This window comes from Centropristis striata, chromosome 21 (assembly GCF_030273125.1).
Source record: "Centropristis striata isolate RG_2023a ecotype Rhode Island chromosome 21, C.striata_1.0, whole genome shotgun sequence".
In the NCBI taxonomy this organism is placed as follows: domain Eukaryota; kingdom Metazoa; phylum Chordata; class Actinopteri; order Perciformes; family Serranidae; genus Centropristis; species Centropristis striata.
The window spans coordinates 14,290,885-14,314,387 of record NC_081537.1 but is presented as its reverse complement, the minus strand read 5'-3'; the positions used below and the strand labels follow the sequence as shown (position 1 = coordinate 14,314,387).

Sequence of the window (23,503 nt, the reverse complement as noted above, 5' to 3'; positions counted from 1 at the left end):
ATAGTTATATTAATAATTGTGTTAGTTAAAACAGGTCTGTGTCTTTCTTTTGACCAGCGAAAATGTTATTTTTTTTAAGGCTGAATGCAGATAAATTTGTATTGAAGCAGAATATTTTTCAGATATACTGTACATTTTGTAAATGATTATGTCTATTTTTTAATCAATTTTTGATTTTTGGACTTTGCAACGCTGTGATGTTATCAGAAATGTTTGCATCAGACGAGCTGGGAATCTTAAGCAGCCACCAATATAATCTTATCCTACAGATACTAATAATATTAGTGCAGCCTAATTTTTTTCCATAAATTTCATACATTTTATCCAGTGGAAATATCCGTTCAAAAGTTGATATGCAAAAACAACACAAAAAGCTGCACAGCCTCCAACTGTAGATTTAGAACGAATGTCAACATTATGAATGAAGCTTTGAACTATTAGGTTAAGTGCTGGATTCAAGGCAATGCTTCGAAGGCATTTATTTTGGTTTTACAGAAACAAAAGAGATTTAAAAAGTTTGTATGGCAATCTGAGAAAGTTAAGCCTCTGCTCCAATGGTACATCACTGTCTCTTCACATAAAAGTGTTAACCCCGTTGTCCATGTCCTGTGTCTCCCTGCACTTGTAGGTGTTTGACATGGAGCTGGGCGAAGAGTTTTACCTTCCTCAGAACAAGAAGGAAAGTCGACAGATTGCCCAGGAGCTTTCTGACCTCATCATCTACTGCCAGGCCGTGAAATTCCCTGGTAGAGAATATTTCAGTCTCTTTGTACACATAGCTCTTTTGCTTTCTCGACTTTTCGTTTCAACATACACTTCTGTAGTCCCTCTTCTTCTCATTCTCTCCTACACAGATTCAAAGAGATTTATTCTCTGTCAAATCTTTCTCCCACCCTCTCCTCCTTTACTTTTGACATGCCATCATTTTCAATACCTCCTTTTTTCTGTCTTGTCCCACTCTAATCCACTCCCATGTTGTATGTAAGAGGTCAAACCTCTCCCTGTGTTTTTGAATTTTTTCATTGCTAGACATTTAATATCCCAGTCTTTCACTCCATTCCTCTCCCACACTGGACACCCACAGAGATGACGAAGCCCTTTCTCCCCATGGGAAAGATATATTACTTCATTCTGTTGTCCGTCCCAGAGCAGCACAACAAACAGAGTTGTTATGTACTGTACATTAAGGAAAATGTTTTTGGGATGTCGTGGTGGCTGAGTATAGCTATAATACCAGGTTTAGATTTGATAGAGGGCCTTTTTCCGATGTTACTTGTCTTGCTACAAGCTGATGTCTCAAAATTGTATTAAAATTAAATGGTTAAAATGAGAATTTGGGTTTAATTTTAAATTCATGAAAATACTCTCCTTCTGAAGTTCAGGTCGTTTGACTTTGCTTTCTCTACCCTCCTTAAACTTTCCTCTTTATTGGGATCTATCTTCATTCCATGCTGCCATTTATGTCCTATTTCTTTTCATCCTTAAATGTCAACTTCTTATCTCCTCTGTTCCTCCCTCAAGTGTCCTCTTCTCTTCTCTTCTCTTCTCTTCTCTTCTCTTCTCTTCTCTTCTCTTCTCTTCTCTTCTCTTCTCTTCTCTTCTCTTCTCTTCTCTTCTCTGCTTTTCTCCTCTTTTCTTTACATGACATCTGCCTTTATAAACGTGCCTGTGTTTCCACTGGTATTTTATTTGTTTACTGTTTCCAAGGACCTGAGATCTGAGAAGGCAAAGACAGACAGACAGACAAGTTGCTGCTGTCTGCTGTCTGAACTGCTGTCGGCCAGACATGCCAGTTTTAAAAACTTGTCTAGAAACATTTAAATCACCTTAAAAAATACTCAGCAGTCAAAGAATGCCCAGTAGATTTGACACTAAATAAGAAATAGCTAAATATTAACATTATTTTAATGTGTTACATGCAGCATTGTTGCATTAATATTCATGAATTTAATGATATTCATAATCGTATTACCATAACAAACAACACCTTTGCAAAGAAAATTCAAAACATCTTTCTGCTTCTATTCTGCATTCTCCATGTCACCCCACAGACTCCAGGCGAAATATTACAGATTGTTTTAAAGAACAAAAAAAAATCTTTTTTCTTTTCTAAGTCAAACATATTTTTCTTGCTAACTATTCTGCAAAAAAATCCCCAACTTAAAATCAGTGCTAGTAGCTCTAATCCTCTGTGCTCATTAAAACAAATGCACTTGGAGTGACTCCTGGCAGGAGAAAGACAAGACCAACTTCCTCATTATGATAGAAAGTGACGGCATTTACAGAAAATGATTTCTGCATGTTTAGAAACAAATTGAGAGATACTGATGTCATGCGTCTGGTGTCTCCAGTCTGTCTGTGTTGCATTATTGATCACTTTCCTCTGTCTGCCTCTTGTGTGTGGGAACACAGGCCTGTCCACGCTGTCTCCAGCCGGCTCTGGCAGAGGGAAGGACCGGGGAAAGAGCAGGAAGTCCATATTTGGCACTGCTCCCGCTCGCTGCAGCACAACAGGGGAGGTTGTGACCCAGAGCCGCACCCCTGGGAAAGGTACGCAGGGCCGCTGGGTGGAAACTCTTAATATGGGTGTGTCTATGTGGAAAAAGAAGATATATTTATAATGTGTATTTCATTCCATTTTTAGGTGTGTTTCAAGAGATATTTTTAAGAATCGCTGCAACTAAATGCATAGAATTTAATTGAACAAGCAGCTGAACAGAGCACAGTGCAAAGCAGGCTAAACTAAATATGTCATAAAAGGTTAGAAGCTATAAATGAGGATCATTTCTTTTCAAACTCTACACCACAGGGCGTCACAGTTTAAGTGTATTTGTTATGGCTATATGTGAAAGAATGCAAGTCTGTAGAGGATTTTAGGAGATACAATTCTTGTTATTGTGGTTCTGCAATAGTTCATGTTGTGATGAACACTGACTTTGCTCTTCCTATTGTTGCCAGAAAAGTTTGTTTCTCTACTATTATTAAGAAAATAAGCTTTAAAGTACTAAAAAAGGTCATTATTTAGTTTGTAGGTGACAAAGTAAATGTTCACCTGAGAAATACGATACAACCTTAAATATTCCCAATTTAATAATCAATAATGTTTTAATCATCCGTTTTTAGTGGTTTTGTATTTTTTGTCGACAGTATAGCATTTTATTATAGTCAAACTTAGTGTTCAGTGTCTATAGGTGCGTTTCCACTATAGTCGAATACCCAGAATGAGGTGGGTCTCCCTCGCCAAGACGGTTCTAATTTGAATGTGAGCCGGCTGTTTTTTGGCCCTGTCGAAGAGCAGGTCCATTTGCTAAGCGGGATGTGACGTCGTACTCGATGCCACAAAAACACGCCCCATTTTTAAAAGTCAGCGAAGTAGCCGCCATGTGCATGAACACAATTACAAAAAACACAGCAAGCTCTGCTCCTTCCATCTCGGCGTCTCCTTCCTTATTGTTTACGTTTGGCGTTGCATATTTCCCGTGTTAAATCTGTCCATTACATTACATCAGATCCATTACGCGACGATCAAAAACTATACGTCACCTCTGAGGCCTTTTTTTGTAATGGGGATACACCGAGTGAGTGGCAATTTCAGAGGGTGTGGCCTGAAGCTTTTCCAGCGGCCACTTTTTACCCTAATGGAAATGCGGCTATTGGTACAATCTCATCATTGTCTTGACTTGGACTTTGACTTGTCTTGGAAAAAAGATTAAAACATCTCTATCTCTCTCTCTGTCTTCCCTCTAGGTGGCTCTGAGCGGCTGAGCTGGGAGGAACAACAGACGTCTCCCGTCCTCAACCACCCGACATCTCTCAGCGCCATCATCCGCACGCCCAAGTGCTATCACATCTCCTCCGTGAACGAGAACGCCGCCAAGCGCCTGTGCCGGCGGTACTCTCAGAAGCTGATCCAGCACACCGTGTGCCAGCTCCTCAGGACGTACCCAGCAGCCACCAGGATCGACTCCACAAACCCGAACCCTCTGCTTTTCTGGCTGCACGGCATTCAGCTGGTGGCACTTAACTATCAGACAGATGGTGAGGATCACTTCTAACTTCTAACTCAGCACTTTGTATGAATCTTGGTGTCACTCGCAAGCAAACACTACTTATTAAGTATTTTAATAACTGGAAGATACTCTATAGTCTTCCTACTTTTAATGCAATAGAAAATAACTCAGAGGCTTCTTCTGCATGATGATGTTAGCTCTGCAAACCCTTGAAAATGGCTGTAATTCTAGATGAGCCAATACAGCCCATTTCCACAGAAAAAAAAACCCAAGACATTTCAGATTAAATTGTGAGGAGTCTGTTTGTGTAACACATATCTTTGAAAAGTGAGGGATAAAATGATCGCTTACCATGCCCTTTTGAAAAGATTGTTGATCCAAAGTTTTCTATCCTTTTCTTTTTTTCTCTCAATATCTCAATATCTCCCTGCCGGTATATTATTTTTTCTCTCCGTCTTCATTTGTTTTTCTACTCATTTCTCATTTGTCTCTGCCTCTTCACCTCCAGAAATTCTCTGCTGTGTGTGTTCGCTGTCTGAACTCTGACAGATTAAGTTATTTTCTCTGAAAGGCATATTATATTTTTAAAAAATCTCTGGTCCTCCTCTGGTCTTAGTCTCTTCCAATCCTTCTGTCACTCACTTCCTTTTCTTCTCTTCATTAAGTTCAGTCCCTCACTTTGCTTTTCTCTTTGCTTCTCAATCCCCCCCCCCCCCATTAAGTTTAAATCATGATCACCTAATAGTTTTCAATTGTCTAAATCAGGGCAAACCCCCAAAAATGGGAAAAATCACTGCAGTTAACACCTGAACTAGATTACTTTTAACACATCTTTTGTTACTGCCCTCCTGGTGGAGTTAAGGTTTTGATTATATCTCGTTAATATTAATTCCTCCATTCTTTCCTTCCCAGACTTGCCCATGCAGTTGAACACAGCTCTATTTGAGGCCAACGGCGGCTGTGGCTATGTCCTGAAACCAGCTGTGCTGTGGGACCGTAGCTGTCCACTCTATCAGCAGTTCTGTCCGATGGAGAGGGATGTGGAGAAAATGAGCCCTGCCGTCTATTCCCTCACTGTGAGTCAAAATGAAATATGGAACCGAATGGAAGATCGATTAGGAAGTCTACTTTATCATCGATAGTTTGTTCTCTGCACTTTCATCCTCATGCTGTCAGCTTCCTGCCTATTTATATATTACCTTAAGTACCTCTTTCATACTGTCAGTTAAAATTACAGAAGTGCTGCATATAATTTTTTTTTTAAGTGATGAATCTTGAATTATTATTTACTTTTGCAGAGCATTTAATTTGTATATAATACTTTTTGCTGCTTTTAAAATTGATGATTATTTTCTGGTTTTTGACAAAAAACTAAATGCATAGGGTCAAGAATATTATCTATTGGTTTCTAAAGGAATTTTCATGGTGCACGATATATTGTACATAGAAAATAATGGGGGCAGCTGTTTTTGAGGTGTGCTGTGTTTTCGCCTTTAGGTGTTAAAATCTTTCTTTGGCCTGATTTCTGTCCTTCATTAGCAAATGATTGCACAGACATTATAACTTCAAGCTCAAACATACACTCTTTAGTACTCATATTAGGCCCGTTAAGGTGTGTTTGGACAGTTTTATTGTGAAATGGTCTGTGTGTGCTTTCGTTATTTGACAGTCATGAAGGCCACCCAGTTAATTCAATATACCAGGACCTCATAAAAGCTCTGCATTGCAATAAGTCCACTGTGAAAACCCCCCTTCTGTCTCCACTGACTGTACTTATTGTTCTGTCTGTGCTTGTCACCACTTTGTGTCACTCATTGCACATTGTTTGTGTGAATGAACAATGAAAAAGTAAATGTATCACACCAAAACTGTCTCGAAAGTAATGTATTTACGTTCCTGTATGTACATCTGTAGAAGCAGACATTTAACTGCATTAGAAGTGAAACTGGGAAAAAATGCTTCAAAGTTTATTTCAGGTCATGACAAAATTATTGTTGGCGTAAAAGTAAACTAACAGGTGTATTTGTATGAGCGGAGGTCAGCAATTAGAAGCTTAAGTTAGTGCTTTGAAACAACCAAAATCATGTTGAATTGTTGATAATGTTGCTGCCTTTAATTAAACTGTTTATCCACTGACAGTGATGATCGCCTGTGAGGTTCAAGTTTTCTGCTCTCATGCTCTTAGAGGCATCATGAAGACTGATCTGATAAAAACCAGCAGTATAAACAAGACGAATGGTCTCACACTCATAAAACCTGCGTGTGCGTGCGTGTGTGCGCGTGTGTGTGTGTGTGTGTGTGTGTGTGTGTGTGTGAGTGTGAGAGAGATCAGAGTGACATCACTATGGCTGTTTTGGTTTTCATGAAATGAACTGGAAACAATTTTGATTTAGTGTAACACGGAAAGCATAAAAAGAATCTTAACTGCAGGTGTAGTTTATGCAGGTGGAAAAACACAATAAAAACAGAATAAAATCCTTTTCGACCTATAGTCAATTATATCCAGTATAAAGACAAGATATCTAATGCTCAAACTGAAGCTTTTGCTTTGTCGTAAATATATACATTCATTCTGAATTTGATGCATTCTGTTTAAATGTATGTTTTAAACAGCTTATTTGGAATCAGGGTTGGACTTAATGTCTGTCATTAATTGTTAATCTCTTCTTTTGTCTCTCAGATTGTCTCCGGTCAGAATGTGTGTCCCGGTAACACCGCCGGCAGCCCCTGCATTGAGGTGGATGTTCTGGGCATGCCCATTGACAGCTGCCACTTCCGGACCAAACCCATCCACCGCAACACCCTCAACCCCATGTGGAGCGAGCACTTCCAGTTCACCGTGCACTTTGAGGAGATGTGCTTCCTGCGCTTCGCCGTAGTGGAAAACAACAGTTCCCAGACTACTGCTCAGAGGACTCTGCCTCTCAAAGCTCTGAAGCCAGGTAAGAGGCTCACACACAACAGATGTAAATGATCTAAGCTGTCTGCAAGACAACCCGTAAATATTACAGCATGTATAAATAACTTACAACAGCTGCATTGACTATATCTTTCAAAACTTTAAAAATTGAAAATCTTGCTTAAAAAAATTTTTCCATTACCTGTGTGCTCAGTTACATTAAATTCTGAAAAACAGCAAAACTTGTTTTATTTATCACTTCCTAATGTTATTAAGCCTTATGTGAAACAAGACAAGATATATATACTGTAGACAATGTCAACAGTATATATATGATTTAATATGATTTTTTTTCCCAAAAGTTTTTGAATAATAATGGAAAAAAATAATGTGAAAACTTGTATTAAATTCATGGGAACTTTCAAACTCCTATAGCTCTACTCTTCATTCTTGTTTCATTATGAATTTTTTTAAGTTTGGCTCTCACAGCTAAAGTGAATTTTTTGTGATTACTTTTTTATTCTAAGCCTCACATTCACTTATTTTTCACTGGATTGGGTTGAAATTTGTACTGAACATCCAAGAAACCCTAAGGATAACATGTAAATAGACAGTCGCCCATGAAGTTGGAATAAAACTATTTTTACCTGTTTTCATGAAATTATTGTGACAATGTGATTTATTCTTGACAGATGAAGTGTAAATCTTCTCAAAACTGTATTAATCAATCTCTTCCAAACCACAATTATCAGAGGATTGTCTGAAAACAAAATTATTCTAACTTTATGGGCGACCGTGTAGTTGTTGCTGAATCTTTTACAGTAATCAAATAAAGAAAACATATTCGATTGCATAATATTGAATTTAATGCAATTTTTCATGTTTTTTTTGTTGTTGTATGTTTCAGGTTACCGACATGTCCAGTTGAGGACACAACATAACGAAGCCCTCGAAGTGTCAAGCCTGTTTATCTACAGCCGCAGAGTGGAGGAAGGTCCCACAGGGGGCGCCACTCCCTCATCACTGGTGAGATTACAGGGATACATCTGATGCTCCAATGTGCTTTAAAAACTATTAGTCAATAAAAAGACATGTCATGATTAGGGTTGTCACGATACTAAAATTTTCAACTCGATACCAATACTCAGGAAAATATTTGATACTCAATACCATTTTCGATACCACCAGGATAAAAACAAAGACCCCAAAATTATTAACAAGAAAAATGCAACATGTAAAAATGAACAGAACCACAGGTTAAATATTTATAATAAAAAACAATTGTGCAAAAAGAAACTGCAACTGTGATAACAAGCTTCAGGTCTGAGGTAGTGCAAAAAATAAGTAAATACAATAAACAATAACAACTACAACAATATTTTGAGGTTGTATGCTGTGCACAATATTAGGCAAGCTTGATGAGTCGACTTTTCTCTGCTTCATTCTGGGACTTCAAGAGAGAAAATAACACTTTTCAGTAAACTTATTAACTCTATGCTTATGTATGCTGACACTGAGTGAATAAACGTAATATGGGCATACTACGTGCCTGATTTATTTATTTATTTATGTTGTTTATAATCATTAACGTGACGTCAGCCTGAAACGAAAGGTCGGGGGGTGGGGGAGGGGTGTATCGATACTTTTGAAAATGAGTATCGTATCCGGATACAACATTTTAGTATCGATACTTTTTTGAGTATCGATACTTTTGACAACCCTAGTCATGATGATGTGATTCATTATAATCTCTCCTGTCTTTTACACAGCTGTTCAGCTCAGAGGAGAATCGTGTGTCGCAGCAGCACAGGGTGACGGTGTACGGAGCACCTGGTCCGGAGCTCTTCACCGTGTTCTGTGTTACAGAACAGACGACTGCCAAACAGCTGCTGGACACGGTTAGTACTTTAGAAATAAAGATTCATCATGCCTCAATAATGTGATTAAAGCCAGAGCAGAGCAGAAGGCAGTCAAACACACGTAGTTTTGTGTCGCTCGCTTGGAGATTATTCACTTGTCAAATTGTGTCATACAAACCTACGCAGGTTGTAGCATCTACAGGAAACCCGTCAGAGTACTTCCTGTGTGAGGAGAAGGTTCCTCTGTTGAAGGAGCGCAGCGAGGTGAAGCGATGTGCACAGCATCGTCCTCTAGCACCCGAGGAGGAGGTGGTCAGACTGGTCTCCAGCTGGAACTCTGAGGAGGGATACGTGGGAAGGATCTGCCTCAAGACGAAAGAAGAGGTACTGTAGAAATAAATAAACTGATCTCAGATGGATATTATCCGCAAAAAAAGAAGAGCAATTATATGGGTTTATTGGTATTAACCGAGGGTTTTTTCTACTTATCTGATGATTAATTTAAAACACTTTAAACTCAATGTTATTATTACCTGTTAACCCTATGACTGTTATTATACTTATCCTCAGCCTGCCTTAAAAAACACTTGAAGCACCCTTTTTGTGTGACTCATGATGTAGACTATGGCTCCCTCTTGTGGTTGTCGTATATATGTAATGATGCAGTGAATTACAAGAGAGACAGTAGCTGAAAGTGGGGATAGGGACGTAGTTTTTTCCACATGTTTGTGCAGAAATTTCACCATAACCATTCATTATATCATATTTCAAGTGGTCTAAAAGAAAAATGTGCCTTTTTCAGGCTTAAAAAATCTAGCCAATGACAGGAGACTTCAGTGGTTCAATGGTGAAAAATTTGCTGAAAAAGTTGCTAATACAGCATTGGCAACAACTGCAGACCACCCAAAAAAAGGAAGACAAGCTTATCTGCAAGAGAGTCTGACAATAAACTCAATAAAACATGTAAATATTTGCAGTTTCAGAGCTGTAGAGACAATGTTGCTAATAGTTTAGCCTTTTGCTAACCATAGCAAAAGAAAACAGGATGGTATTTCTCAAAGAATCCTTTCAACCTATAGTCAATTATAGAAACAGTGCATTTGGGTTTCTACCACATATTTTTACTTTTACTGTGTGACTTTATTCTTGCAGAACTTAAATGAGAAGAACTCGATGCTGGAGGGAGAGGAGGAGTTGACTGTGGGAGGTCGAGAAGGAGCAGGAGGAGGAGGGGGAGGAGGAGCAGCAGAGGATGATATGTTCTTTGTCCAGGTCCATGAAGTTTCACCAGAACAGCCTCACACTGTGATCAAGGCCCCGCGCTACAGCACTGCTCAGGACATCATTCAGCAGGTGAGGAGAGTCGAGAATGCACCTGATAAAGTTACTTGGAGGATTTGAAACTTTGCAAAATGACGTGAATACCAACCTTAAAGTGGCTAAATTAGTTTTTCGTACACTCTCTGTGTGTCTGGCCAGACTCTGACAAAGGCCAAGTATTCCTACAGTATCCTGTCCAATCCTAATCCATGTGACTACGTCCTGATGGAAGAAGTGATCAAGGACGGCGGCTCTAAGAAGTCCTCCACTGCCAAGCCTCTGCAGCGAGTGCTGCTGGATCACGAGTGTGTCTACCAAGCACAGAGCCGCTGGCGTGGCGCGGGAAAGTTCATACTTAAATTCAAAGAGCAGGTAGCTCGAAACATGCTGATCGATTTCCAATGCTAGAGACTTCTTATTTTCCATGGTTTTATTTCATATTTATGTGCATTACATCACTGTTACATGTTCCAATGTTATATGTGCTTGCATGAACTGTTTCTCGTGTTTTTCATTCGCATTATAATTAATCCATGTTGTGTGCTTGCCATGTAAGTTTGTTTTTTAACACCTGCATGGATTGGATGTGCTTTTAACCTGTCGCCGCTTCCCTTGGTTTTGTATGTTTTGTTGCTCTGTGTCTGTGATATACTGCAGTGTTGTTTTATCTGCTTTGCTCATCTTGTTCTAATATTAATATATGTATATTTGTATTTATATATTTTCTTCTTTTACACTTGAGTGCTTGTGCTGAGAGGTTTGTAAATAATGTTTAAATGAGTTGAATAAAAGTTTAATTATCTTTTAAGTTTAGTTTGTTTCTTTTTAAATGGTTATGACAGACTGAGAGTGAAGGAAAAGGACAAAATTAAAAATATATTTCTGCATGTTGTTTCTGTATTCCAATAACATGAATCTGTTTCTGCGTCTAGGTGGTGCGGGAAGACAAAAAGAAAGTAATTTCCTTCGCCAGTGAGCTCAAGAAGCTGACCAGCCGCAGCCGCAGCATGACGACTGGCAGTGGGGTGGACGGAGCTGCCCAGAGTAAGGATGATAGAGCTGCATGCTGTGTGGCTCTGACAGAGCTCCAGGAGTGAGGCTCACACTCTGCCTGCTGTCTGTGCATGGGAAGGCAACAGAGGTACCGTATGTTGTCTCTAACACCTAACATCACAAAGCAGGCAGAACTTTTTAAAGTTCAACTCTTCTTTGTTCCACTTTAACATTTTTACACTTTAAAATACAGAAATCTTATGGAGGACGACAGCTGCCAAAAAAAAAATGAATTAAACAAAAGAAGAATGTCATTTAATGTACTTAAATGTTAAAAATAAATGTAGGTATTCGTTGAAAAAATGTGACAAATTTATATTTTTCTTATTTAATGCCAAAAAAATATAAACACATTTTTTGGGGAAAATTAAAAAGGTAAGTATATAATTAATACAACGGTAAGTAAATACGCCGGAAGCAAATAAAATGTTAATATATGACATTTTATCAATTAATTAATGCCAAGATTTATTTTTCTATTTTTTTAATACATTTTTTGGCATATTAATTTGTTTATATAATTTTGATTTCGGCAGCTTTGCCTCCATAAAATGTAGAGTACATTGTGTGTTGCATTTCTCCATACAAAACAGATTATTTTTAGGTTTTGAGATGCAAGATGTGAAAGACTAGGATTGGGGTTGAATTTGTGAATTATGTTTAAATGTTTGTAAAGCTTGAAACTCACTTCTTTTCCTCACACCTGGAAAAAAATGATCATCAAAGTCATTTTTTTTTACATTTTGAGGTCTGAAAATGTTCAGGTTCAGAAAAATCTGGTGCAGAACGATTTAATTTATCAGGGACAAATATTTAAGATAGAAAGACGTATAAATGGACATACAGTATGTTTAGGGAGCCTTATTAGCGTGCTATCCAGTAGGTACAGAAGTCCTGTGAGGCGAATGGGGGGGGGGGGGTGATGTATTTTCTTGATACTTGACTTGTTAAAAAAAAGTTTTTAACAGCATAATCTTTCCAACTCCCTAATTTTTTTCTTGCATGACACAGGTGGGGGTGTCAAAAATATGTGGTTTTGGCAGGTGATTGATTGATTTGGTGATTGTCAAATTAGTGTTTGTTGTTGTAATACTAATTTTGTCAGATGCTGTACTTCACTACTCCATGTTCACATGAGCAAAAGCAATTTAGATCAGATTACCTTTTTTTTCCCCTCATTTGCCCCTCAGGGATTCAGTATGCAACTTGTGTTTGTAGCAATGTTTGCGATGTTCTTTATAGTCTGTTACAATCAAGTTGTTTACATTATTATGTCCACCTATAACACTTAATTCCAGCAACATTACATCCATAATATTTAACAGATGGTTTCACTTTGCAGTGTGACAATAATTTACGTGATGTTGTGCTTTTAGTGCCACAGTTTGTGTTTAAATGTGAAACCTTTGGTCTTCTGCAGGGTATCTGTCTGCAGCTGCAGGTCTGAAGGCGTGGGTGGCAGAGGGCAGGGTGGAGGCAGGAAAGTTCCTACAGGCCTCCTCCTCCTCCTTTAGGGAGCAACTCCATCCCGTTCACCTGCCCACCTCCTCTCTGACCCCCGCAGCCTGGAAGCTTCACCTCCTCAGGAACTGGAAGATCCACAAATGAAGTCCAGAGAGAGAGACTTGGGTTGACCACTTCTAAACTTAGAGGATTCTAATTTCCAAGACGGGTGAAAAGTTTCAGCGAGGGTTCGGTACGCTCCTCTCTACGTCCTGAAGGAGTCTGGTCCTGCCTTGTGCTAGCTGAGCAAGCGGAGGACAGGATCCAGTTGTTTGGTGACAGATGTTCGCCCCCTTTTCTTGGTTGAATGATGGACAGGAGTTTCATCCAGTCAGAAACCCCATCCAGCGTCACTTTAGAGCAGTGATGGTGATGTGGGGGCAGGTAGCGCTTGCTCTTATTGGTTTATTGGTTGCGGCTCCACAGAGAGTCTGGAGTACCAGAGGCAGCTGTGTTATTGAAGTCATCAGGTATGAGATCAGACAACGTACTCCTCTCTTACCAATAAAAAGGGACCCTTTCCTGAGTTACTTTCAAAGGATGAAGAGGTTAGGGTGCCAGTTTTATATCTCCCAAAAAATCCAGGAGGGCTGAAAAAAAAAGCCACTACAATTCTTCTAAGAGTTAATTAAATGTGCTACTATAGCACTACAATTTGTTATAGGGTGACTGTACCATGTATTTGGTACTTAATAACTTTATAAACTACTCCCCCTTCCTGGTATCACACAGAGAAAGCACAGAGCAGACAAAGGGAGATCTGCTTGTAAAAATGGGAGGAGAGATGTAGGAGAGTACGAGGGCTGATGAGGTGAAAAAGTATTCTTCTCTTTCTCAGGTATGGGCTCCTTTTTTTCTGAGGGCATTGTGAAGGAGGCTGACAAGCTGGCTTGTTTGGTTCTTTTCTTACTGTTCCAGTTTCACAGTACTGTAAGGGCACATTTTGAGTCATTCACAAAAGAGGCAACAAATTGTTAGACGAATATCCTGTAATGGACGCAGCAATGCTCTAAGCGTTTTCTTGGACACTACTGTCGCTGCCCTATAGGTGACGATAAATGGACAGCATTATTAGGCAGTATAGCTGTGCAATGTTAAAGGGATAGTTGGGATTTTCTGAAGTGAGTTACTTATCCATAGTCAGTGTATTACCTACAGTAGATGGTGGTCGGCACGCCCCCAGTTTGGGGAAGCAGGCAGGAGTATTTTCCATGGAAGTTAAGCAATGTACTGCTGTTAACAGGGCCAGCAGCAAAATGTATTTTAGCCACCTAAAAAAAGAAAAAAATCAGTTAGTGTATGCTAAATTTTTAATATTTTCAATGCATTACCTTACAGATGGGGAACTAAAGCCATTATCTCTGCTCACATCAAAGCCACCAGAATCCTTTGACAACAATAGTAATTTTACCTTTCAAAACACAAGAGTTGTTGGCAGCAGTAGATCAGAGGTAAAATGACTGTTTTTGTCAGTTGAGTCTGGTGGCTTTGAAGGAAGCATTGATGAAAACTTAAGTTTCTCCCACGCAAATGTAAATATATTTTAACTCCACTCTGGATATCCACTCTCTATAGTGGACAAGTTGATGTTGCCCCCATCCAAAGCAGTACATTCCTTAGCCTCCATGCGTGTCGACCCCCATCTACAGTAGATAATACTCTGACTATGTATCAGTACCCCAAGCAACCACACTGCAAACAAATCTAAAATATCCCTTTTACTTGTGCAGGGGCAAATGTTAAACAATTTCTCATCACTGTGTTGATAAAGTTGTCTTTCTGTGCTGCAACACGGCCTTTAATGTTTGGTATTTTTGTAGCTGAATCTCTGAGGATCTGTGTCTCGTTTCACAAAGTATTTCAGTTCTGTCATCATTGTCCACTAATAATTAAGCCAACGATCATCTAATCCAGCCAACCAAATACATTATTTAATACATTTTTGATGAGAAATGCTACTTGTTACTGGTGTAGGGTTTGAAAATTTACCGAAACCTTTTCAAATGTTAAACAGCCAAACCCAGGTGGCCATACTAGGTCTTTTCCCAATTTAAAATTCCGAATAAAATTGGTAAAATTAGGATTTGAATCCAAAATGATCTGAAAGAATAAACTAGTTAACTTAAAAAATCTGACCTGTTATTTTACCTCTTTCAATGTTGCAAGAACCCCTTTATTTAAATGGAACAAAGATGATTTTAGCACTGAGATTCTTTGGAGAAATGCAGCCAAGTCTTCAAACAGCATTTTGCACATTTTGTTTTTCCTTTAAAGTCTGGTAAATGATTGTTACGAGATGGCCGCAAACTATTATCCTTTTTTAAATTTCTTTATTATGATGATCTTATTTATTACTTTCACTTTCGGCCCAGGTGCCAATTTATTTTTTAAGGAAAGCACAAGACAGATGTTTGGATTGTTTTTATAACTCTTCAATGGGTATGTAGTCCGAGCTCAAATGTCAAAATTCCCCACACAAAAATATAATTAGCAACATAATGAATTGCATTTCACTCCAGCCCAGATTTACGGCTCTTAATTTTGAATGCAGTATATTTATAGATGACTTTTGATGATTGATATTGATTGATTTGAAATAGTAACTAAGATTTCTTTATTTGTACTTACTGCTCATTTCAATATTTCAATACTCTTTAAGAATTTCATAAAACTTGATTTATTTGGGGCCACTCTACCCCTTTTTCTGTATTGATGTGTAACATTTCCATATTTTTGAAATTTTGATTAAGTTTAGATACATTTTTTTCTCTTTACAACATGGCTTTCTTTTCTTGGACATTATTAATAATACCTAGATCCTCTCTCTAGTGTAGTCATGCAGATCATCAAGGAGCCCACTAAGATTTTTAAATCTACACTAAAGTGTTTTATGTTGGTCGGTCATGATTAATGAAGCAAAGCTCGGACTTAAAAGACAAAACAGCTTAATTTCCTTTATGACACCTAAAAAAAAAAAATCATTTTTGTGAGTTTGTTTAACTGTAAACAATTTTGGGTTAATAATAAATTATACTGTTGTAAATGTGCCTATTTTAACTCACATTCCAACATGAAACTTGTAATTTGAAGGAAGCTTTCTGAAACCTGTATTGTTGAACAATTCTTGTTAAAATGATAGTTCAGATTTTTTAAAATGGGGCTGTATGAGGTACATGTTCGTAGTCACCTACAGTAGATGGCTGTCGAAGCAGGCGTATTGCTCGAAGTTGCCATCAGACACTTTCTGACAGCGAACTGAAGTCCTTCTCTATGTTCTCTTACCTCACAGAAAATGGGAGTTGCTGTTTTTTCAACGCTTTGATCGCTAACTTTATTTGTGTCTTTGTTGAATCTGAATAACCCTTTAAAACACCAAAATTACACAATAACACAAACTAAACGATCAAGCCAGCAACTCCCGTATCCTGCAAGGTTAAATTACCTGTTTTGTCAATGGAGTCTGGTGGCTTAGAGAGAGCATACATGAACTTTAACAGGGCTGTCTGACAACAAGGAAAAGCTGTGAAAATATTATAAATATAGCACATACTTAAACTGATATGGATTTTGCTGCTGCCCCTGTCTACAACAGTAGATTGCTTAGTGTCCATGCCCGTTCTCCAGCCCAGTCTTTAAGTACCTAATATAAGCCCACTCAAAATCTGAACTGTTCCTTTAACACCTAACTACGTATACGTACAAGTGTCATGTATAAAATGTTTGATTTTCTTTTTTTAGGCCACGCTCCACAAAAATAATGAGTGTGTCCTTTTACTTTCATTTGTCTTCAAGTAAAAACTTTGCTCAGTGCCAAGTATGGTTAAATATTAGTGCAATAGGGAAGTTCTGTCACTTCAAACCTTTAGGTTTTTGTTCTACTCAACTCTAATTTTTAACTTTTGACCTGCCATGTTTAAATTTTATTCACAAAAAGCTTATCTGTCAAGGCGACGTTTAAGGCTTATTCTTATTAAGGTAGATTAGATTGTGATGAAGAAGCCACAACTCTGAACTGGGTATTAATTCCAGCTACCAAATGATATCAGCTGATAGAAATATTGGAAATCCACACTTACTTTACACAGAAAGGGACATTTTCTGTTCAATTGTAAATCTGTAATCAGTGAGGCAGAGCTGTGTTCCTTGTTTTCCTCCTTTCTAACCTGTAGACCTCATTTCTGAATGTAACATTTCTTAACGTGTTGAACCTGAGACAAATGTGTGTTTGGATGTTATTTATTTTAATGTGAAGCCCTGGTTGGCAATTATCTGTTGCTCATGTATAGTTTCCTGTAAGTAGTTTTAAGTGTTTTTCTTATTTATTTCAATGTGTGAGAGGATACATTCTCCACTGCCCTAACTTTACTCAAACTTATTTAGAGACGTAAAGAAATATTTTACTTTATGTGTAAAGTATTCAGTATACTATTCATATGTCTGGCATGTTATTCTGCAGTACACAGCAGTATCTTTTAATGCCTTTTATTTTGTGTTTTCAGAAATGTGGGAAGAGCTGACAATTTGAAACTTTGTCCAATCATTTATTTTTAAAAGATTTTGGTGTATTCGTTATATCCGCTGAATATGACATATGTGTTTGCTGACTGTGGACAATCTGTTGTTTCCATAAGATGTGCAGTATACCCTTTAACATCCACTGTGTTACGACGTGGCTGTCAAGTGAACATACATTTGTCTATTTACTTGAATTTTTAAATGGATGAGAATTGGTGGATTTGTCATATACCAGAATCACAATAAAAAATAAAAATACTTAGTTCTGTCTGAACTCAACTCTCACAGTATTAGCTTTGTGTTTTCTTTTCTCATTTTCATTTCTGTATTTTTATTTGGCTTTATTCAGAGATGAGATGAAGTCATTTTTTGCCAGCAACTGAAACTAAACCAAGCACTTCATCTTCACTGGGGCATACTATAGTGGGATTTTTGATGACATTCTATTCTATGACTTTCTATCTAAATATCTAAAATATAAAAGCCCCCTACTACATGTATCAACAGACTATTATAAGACCATTTGAGAGTATTGGGAAATTTTAGAATTTTAAGACTTTTTCACGAAAAATTTCAGTATGCTATAGTATGGTTTGTTTGTTGTTTTTTTAAATTTTGGACATATCAAAATATGGTGTTTTAAAAATAAAAAAATATTTTCTGTAAAAACCACCCTTCTACACATATAGTCAACGGACTATAATAAGACCATTTTGAGAGTAGTGGTGCAATTTTAAGATTTTTTAAAAAAAAAAATTTCGACATGCTATTGTATGACTGTTTAAAAAAAAAATGTGGGCATCTCAAAATATGTTGTTTTTCTTGTCATTTCTGTAAAAGCCACCCTACTACATGAATCAACAGACTATAATAAGACCACTTAAGAGTATTGGAGCAATTTAACTTTTTTAGACTTGTTCCCAAAAAATTGCAACATGCAATAGTATGGCTTTTTTCCAAAATTTGGACATCTTAAAATATGATGGTTTTTTGTCATTTCTGGAAAAGCCACCCAGTAGGGTGTTTTAATATAGTCTGTTGATACTATCAAGACCATTTCAAGAGTATCAGGGCAATTTAAAATTTCAATAGATTTTCCTGAAAAATTTGGACATGCTATAGTATGAATTATAGTATGTATAGTTTTTTTTTTTTTTAATTGTGGATCTCAATATATTGTCTTTTTTTGGTAATTTCTCTAAAAGCCATCCTACTACATGAATCAACAGACTATAATAACACCACTTTATGAGTATCGGGGCAATTTAAAATTTTAAGACTTGTTCCCAAAAAATTTCAACATGCTATTGTATGACTTTTTTTTTTTAAATAGTGGACATCTCAAAATATGGTGTTTTTTTGTCATTTTTGTAAAAGCCACCCTACTACAAGCATCAACAGACAATATTAAGACCATTTTGAGAATATTGGGGCAAATTAAAATTTTATGACTTGTTCCAGTTCAAAATATGGTATTTAATTGTGCATGTATGCTATAACATTTTTAAGACAGAAAATAAAGGAATCACATTCACGGGGTTTTCTAGAAAAAACCCCACACATTTTATTTAACAGAGGTTGAACTGATTTAACAAATGTAACAAAATATAAAGTCCAACAGTTGAGAATAGGAGGGAACCAGTGACAGTTAAAGATAACATGAAACACACACTGGCATAGATGGTACAAACTATGGATGATGTCTCTGTGATGTCACCCATAGGTTTCTGAAATCATGGCCATTCATCTTGGTAGTGCCTGACTTCTCCTAACGCCTGCCTAATCCAAAAATGGGCAAAGAGGTGGAGTTAAGGTGGAGCTGAGGTTAAGCCCTAATATCACTTAAATATGTGAGCTAAAACTCTGTCAAACAGTGAAACAGTACACTCAAAATGGTTTCTCAAAACATTAGAGTAGATAAATAGGCAACTCAGTTAGAGAATCTTGATATTTTTTTCATCAGTACTGCCTAGTTTGATAGTTTGATGTTCATTTCCAACCTCATAGTATAAGATTAATGACTGTGATCGGCCAGGGGGGTATCACTGTAATCTTGTAATTTTTTTTATGTGGTGCATAAACCATGTGATCACTTGCTAAAACAAAAGAAGAAAGGAAACTTTGTGTCTGTCAGCAAACTTTATGTCAAATTATATTGCACAAAACATTTAGGATGAAACACTCATAAATCAGCTTTGCTTTTGGTCGAAACGCCCCTTTCAACATAATTTCAGCCACTAATCAAATCTTCACGCCTGTGTCACAGATTAATGAGCCGAGTTCATTCTGCCTTCTTCTCCAATAAAGCACATTGGACTCAGGAATCAGTGACATAATCAGCTCATTTAGTTGAATCAATAACAGTGGCTCAGGCGTGCCCTTCCTTCCAGAAACTGTTTAAAATATTACTCTCCGGTACAGTCCGCTAATTCCGAGTAATAAGGAGCACTCGGTCTCAAATATCACCATCGTTGTGGCACCCTCTGTTGAGTTCCTTAATGCAAAATTATGCAGTCATCAAACTAAATGTGAGAGTTTTAAAACCTGGTCATTCTGCAGCTTAATGGTCCATTATCTTTCAGACTTGAAATAAAAGAATTCACTGTAATAAAAAAAAGTTGTCCAACCTTTATCATGTTGAACTTTGACAAAGGAGAAGGATCCATGTGGCTCTCTGAGCAGGAGGAGGGGATTTTAAATAAACTCTTCAGTGAAAACAAGTAAATATGTGGAAAAAAAACTCTGAATCTCACAGTCTGTAATTTATTTAAAGCTACCTCCTCCCTGTCATCTGCAACTCTCTGTCATAAGTAATGTGCATTTAAAGGTTCAGTGTGAAAGATTTAGTGGCATCCACTTGATTAGCCAATGTGTCAGGGAACTACGGTGGCCTTCAGGTAATGTAAAAGTATGAAAGGTAGTTTTGAGTTTCCTGAGCTAGGCTAGCTTTCAATTCCAAATCTCGTGAGATATTTCTTCGGTGTCCAGCATCTCATTTGCATTCTGACAAAATCCTATGAATAAATGCTCATTATGACCTATTATTAGTGTTGGTAGGCTAATTTAGGCTTAAAGTAGGCTGGTTTACCTTCATTGTAAGGCTCAAAATAAGGTTTGCGGTTCCATTATGACATTTTTCTCTATTTTTGGCCAACAACGGCTCTTTTGTTAGTAAAGGTTGCCGCCCCCTGTTCTAAGCTAACAAAAACATGATTCTTAGTTTAAGAATACAACGTTTCATTTTAGCCAATAGATCTCCCTGAATCCTGCACACTTTTTTTTAATGTCATATTAAATGCAAATCAGGCCTGACTGACCTAGAGAAACTGACTTTAAATCTAAATCATCATTCAGTATTGAACTGAATTTGTTTTCAACCTTTTAAAAAGGACAAAAAAAACAATTTAGCATGAGATTATAGTCTTGTGGTCGGATTATTCCAATTTTTTAAATGTGACCCAAGTTTTTAAATATGCCAATAGTTAGATGAGAAGATTGATGCCACTCTCGTCTGTACAGTAAATGTAGGCAGCACCCTGTTAGGTTAGCATAAAGACGAGGTTTTCAAATTACAGGTATAAGGAAAGGGGTGCTCTTAGATCCTCCCAAAAGAGGTAAAATCAACAAATTGGGGATGGAAAACATTTATATTCCCATATTTAATTGGCTACAGACCCATTCATTATGCAGACTGTTCATAAGGAATAATTTTTTTGCAGAGAATAAAAGAAAAAAGATTAAATTCCCAAACATTTAGGAGGAACACAGTATCTCACCACGGTCACGTCTTGTTAGTTCTATAAAAAGAAGACATCAACACAGCACCAAGTTAGCCAAACTCCATGTTTCAATGAATGATCATCTTTTATTTGGATAAAGTTTGCCAAGCAACTTGACAAGGATAAAAAGGCAAGTTTGAACAATACAAGACTTCATGTGTCAATGCAAAGTGTCAGGCAAATTGGAGATGAGTCGCACCAGTCGGCGAAATACTGAATGAAACAAGTGCGGTTCCATACAGAGACACCAGTCGCTTAAAGGGCCATAAAAAGTCCATAAACTTTTTCCTCAAGTTTCCATCATTATCTCTTAGGAAAGTAGAAATATAACAAGTCCTCTCATTCTAGGTCCAGATTTTCAAAGGGGTTGGTAGCTCTTAGATCAGTTGGGCTTAAGGGATGCTCTGATTGGAATATTGAGCCGTTACAAAACAGACAATTTAATGAGTAAACTGGCAAATTGTCCAATTAAATGCCAATTTTTTTCCCTTTTTACATATTTTTTATCATCGCTCTCTGAATAGAAACAAAAATAAATTATTTTTGCGTGAGGAGTCTTAATGAAATTCAGTTTGAACACCACAATATGCTAATTCACCTTTTAGCTGAGCACCAATCTGTTAATTAGATGTCTTTTAATTGGATTGGAGCATCCCCATTAGTTCCACAACTAATGAACAGGAATGATGTCTGAACGCTTTAATGATCCTGGCAATAAGGAACGAGCACAGTAGAGTCACGATCAGTCAGAGTTTAGTCATGGGTATGTGAAGGCTGTTCCACGGGCCCATCCATAATTCCTCCTCATCCGACTGCGTTCTGTCGCTCGGGCACTCCAACGGCTCCCCCAGAACAAGTCCATCGTCTTCATCATTACTGCTGTCTACCTTCGACTCCCTCTCGCCTTCTTTCAGCTCGTCTCTCTCCGCTGTGCTCTGATGTGGCTCTGTGCCGCCCTGTGCCGCTTTGAGCAGGTTTAATTTCGACGCCGTGCTGTCAGGGCCCGTGTTGCTGGTGCTGGTCGACCCTAAAGAAACGCTGGATTGTCGAGCGTTAAACATATTCAGCGTTTTAGTGTTATCAGTGTTCAAGAAAGAGGAAGTGGCCGTCGCCGAGGCAGCCAGTCCGGGACGGAAGGTGCTCATCGCGTTGCACCCGCCGTCCGCCGCTGTTCTGGGGTTGTTCAGGGGCACTCTTTCCTCCAGTGTTGCAGCCATTTTGTCCAGTTTTTTAAAGTGCTTGGCCAGCCGTGAGCTGAAGACGGGAGAGGTGAGTTTTAGGTTGTTGTTCGTTGCGGTGTGCGTGTGCGTGGGACCCGTGGCGTTTACTGTACGCCGGGTGCGGATTATGGAGCCGTTCTGGGCCACGTAGATGCTGCCGTTAACGTTAGCATGGCTGTTGAGCGTGGTGGGGAGGCGGCTGCGTTGGGTCTCAGGCATGCTCTCCTCCCCAGTGGAGCTGGTCTCATATTCTCGGTCCACCACCAACTTGATCCGACGTTTTCTACTGCCCTGCTGGAAAAAAACACAAATAAGATGTCATTAAACTACTGACACTGAGTATGAGATCATTCACATTTTTCATATAAAGTCCATGCACACGCATTATAAACATACTGACAATGCATCATAATCTGCTTATAGCCCTGTATAATTACAGTTATAAGACCTCGTAAATATTCAAAAATGCTTTATCCCAATAAACCTAACTCCTTATAAAGCATTTTAAAATGACTTATAACAGAGGTCGACATCCTGTACTAACAGAAGAGCCATTGGTGGCCGAATAAAAAAGAGAAAAAATATCGTAATTGAGCCGAAATTCTTTTTTTTGAGCCTTCTGATTATAAGAAAGCAGCCTATAAAGTCTAAATTAGCCTACCAACATTACTGATAGGAGCATTTATTAATGTGTTTTTCTCAAAATGCAGCTAGGACCCAAGTGCAAATGAGAGGCTGAAAAAATACTGTAAGTGAATCTCACTAGAGAAACTCAAAACTAGACATGAAGTTAGCAAAAATTTAGAGATTAAGGTGTTGTTATCCTAAGAAATAATGCAACATGTAGTTGACTTAAATCTTTTCAAGTTGACTAAAATGTTCAAACATCTTTTTAAAGCCGTATATAAGCTGCAGCATAGAAATTGCTTTGGGCCTACACCAATGAGAAATGAAAATGAAAGAAATAACTGTTTCATTTCATTTACATTTTTTGTCACAGCCACTGCAGATGACCTGAAGAGCCGCAGGTTGCAGACCCCCGATTTACAATATCAAGTATCATTACACTTTATAATTGTTGTGTTTCTAATGCAGTAAGAGGAGGACTTTGTACACTAGAGGTCAGGAGAAACAACATCTTCTACGAATGTAATGGTTCTCCAAGCTCCAATGGCAATTTTTAAGTTTTATTTTTATTTGTTCAAGAAACTTACAAAAGAACACTCACTCACACTACAAACACACAAAGACAGTCAGTGTATATATATATATATATATATATATATATACATATATATATATATATATATTATTTATTTATTTCTTTTTTTCCCTCTATAATATG

At 37.8% G+C, this 23,503-nt stretch overlaps 2 protein-coding genes across 2 annotated transcripts in view; one reads left to right on the top strand and one right to left on the bottom strand.

The window, feature by feature from the left end:
• The window catches only part of plce1 (phospholipase C, epsilon 1), a 90,170-nt gene extending 72,732 nt beyond the window's left edge, over positions 1-17,438 (top strand). Inside the window, exons 36-47 of the mRNA XM_059324482.1 lie at positions 629-746; positions 2,413-2,550; positions 3,748-4,038; positions 4,923-5,086; positions 6,691-6,952; positions 7,817-7,935; positions 8,679-8,807; positions 8,955-9,152; positions 9,921-10,121; positions 10,248-10,460; positions 11,021-11,229; positions 12,562-17,438. Of these exons, the coding sequence (XP_059180465.1) occupies positions 629-746; positions 2,413-2,550; positions 3,748-4,038; positions 4,923-5,086; positions 6,691-6,952; positions 7,817-7,935; positions 8,679-8,807; positions 8,955-9,152; positions 9,921-10,121; positions 10,248-10,460; positions 11,021-11,185 (1,998 nt within the window). The 3' untranslated portion in view covers positions 11,186-11,229; positions 12,562-17,438. The remainder of the gene's footprint in view (positions 1-628; positions 747-2,412; positions 2,551-3,747; positions 4,039-4,922; positions 5,087-6,690; positions 6,953-7,816; positions 7,936-8,678; positions 8,808-8,954; positions 9,153-9,920; positions 10,122-10,247; positions 10,461-11,020; positions 11,230-12,561) is intronic.
• Positions 17,439-21,600: 4,162 nt separating this feature from the next.
• The window catches only part of LOC131959323 (protocadherin-15-like), a 229,577-nt gene continuing 227,674 nt past the window's right edge, over positions 21,601-23,503 (bottom strand). Inside the window, exon 40 of the mRNA XM_059324483.1 lies at positions 21,601-22,452. Within this exon, the coding sequence (XP_059180466.1) occupies positions 21,685-22,452 (768 nt within the window). The 3' untranslated portion in view covers positions 21,601-21,684. The remainder of the gene's footprint in view (positions 22,453-23,503) is intronic.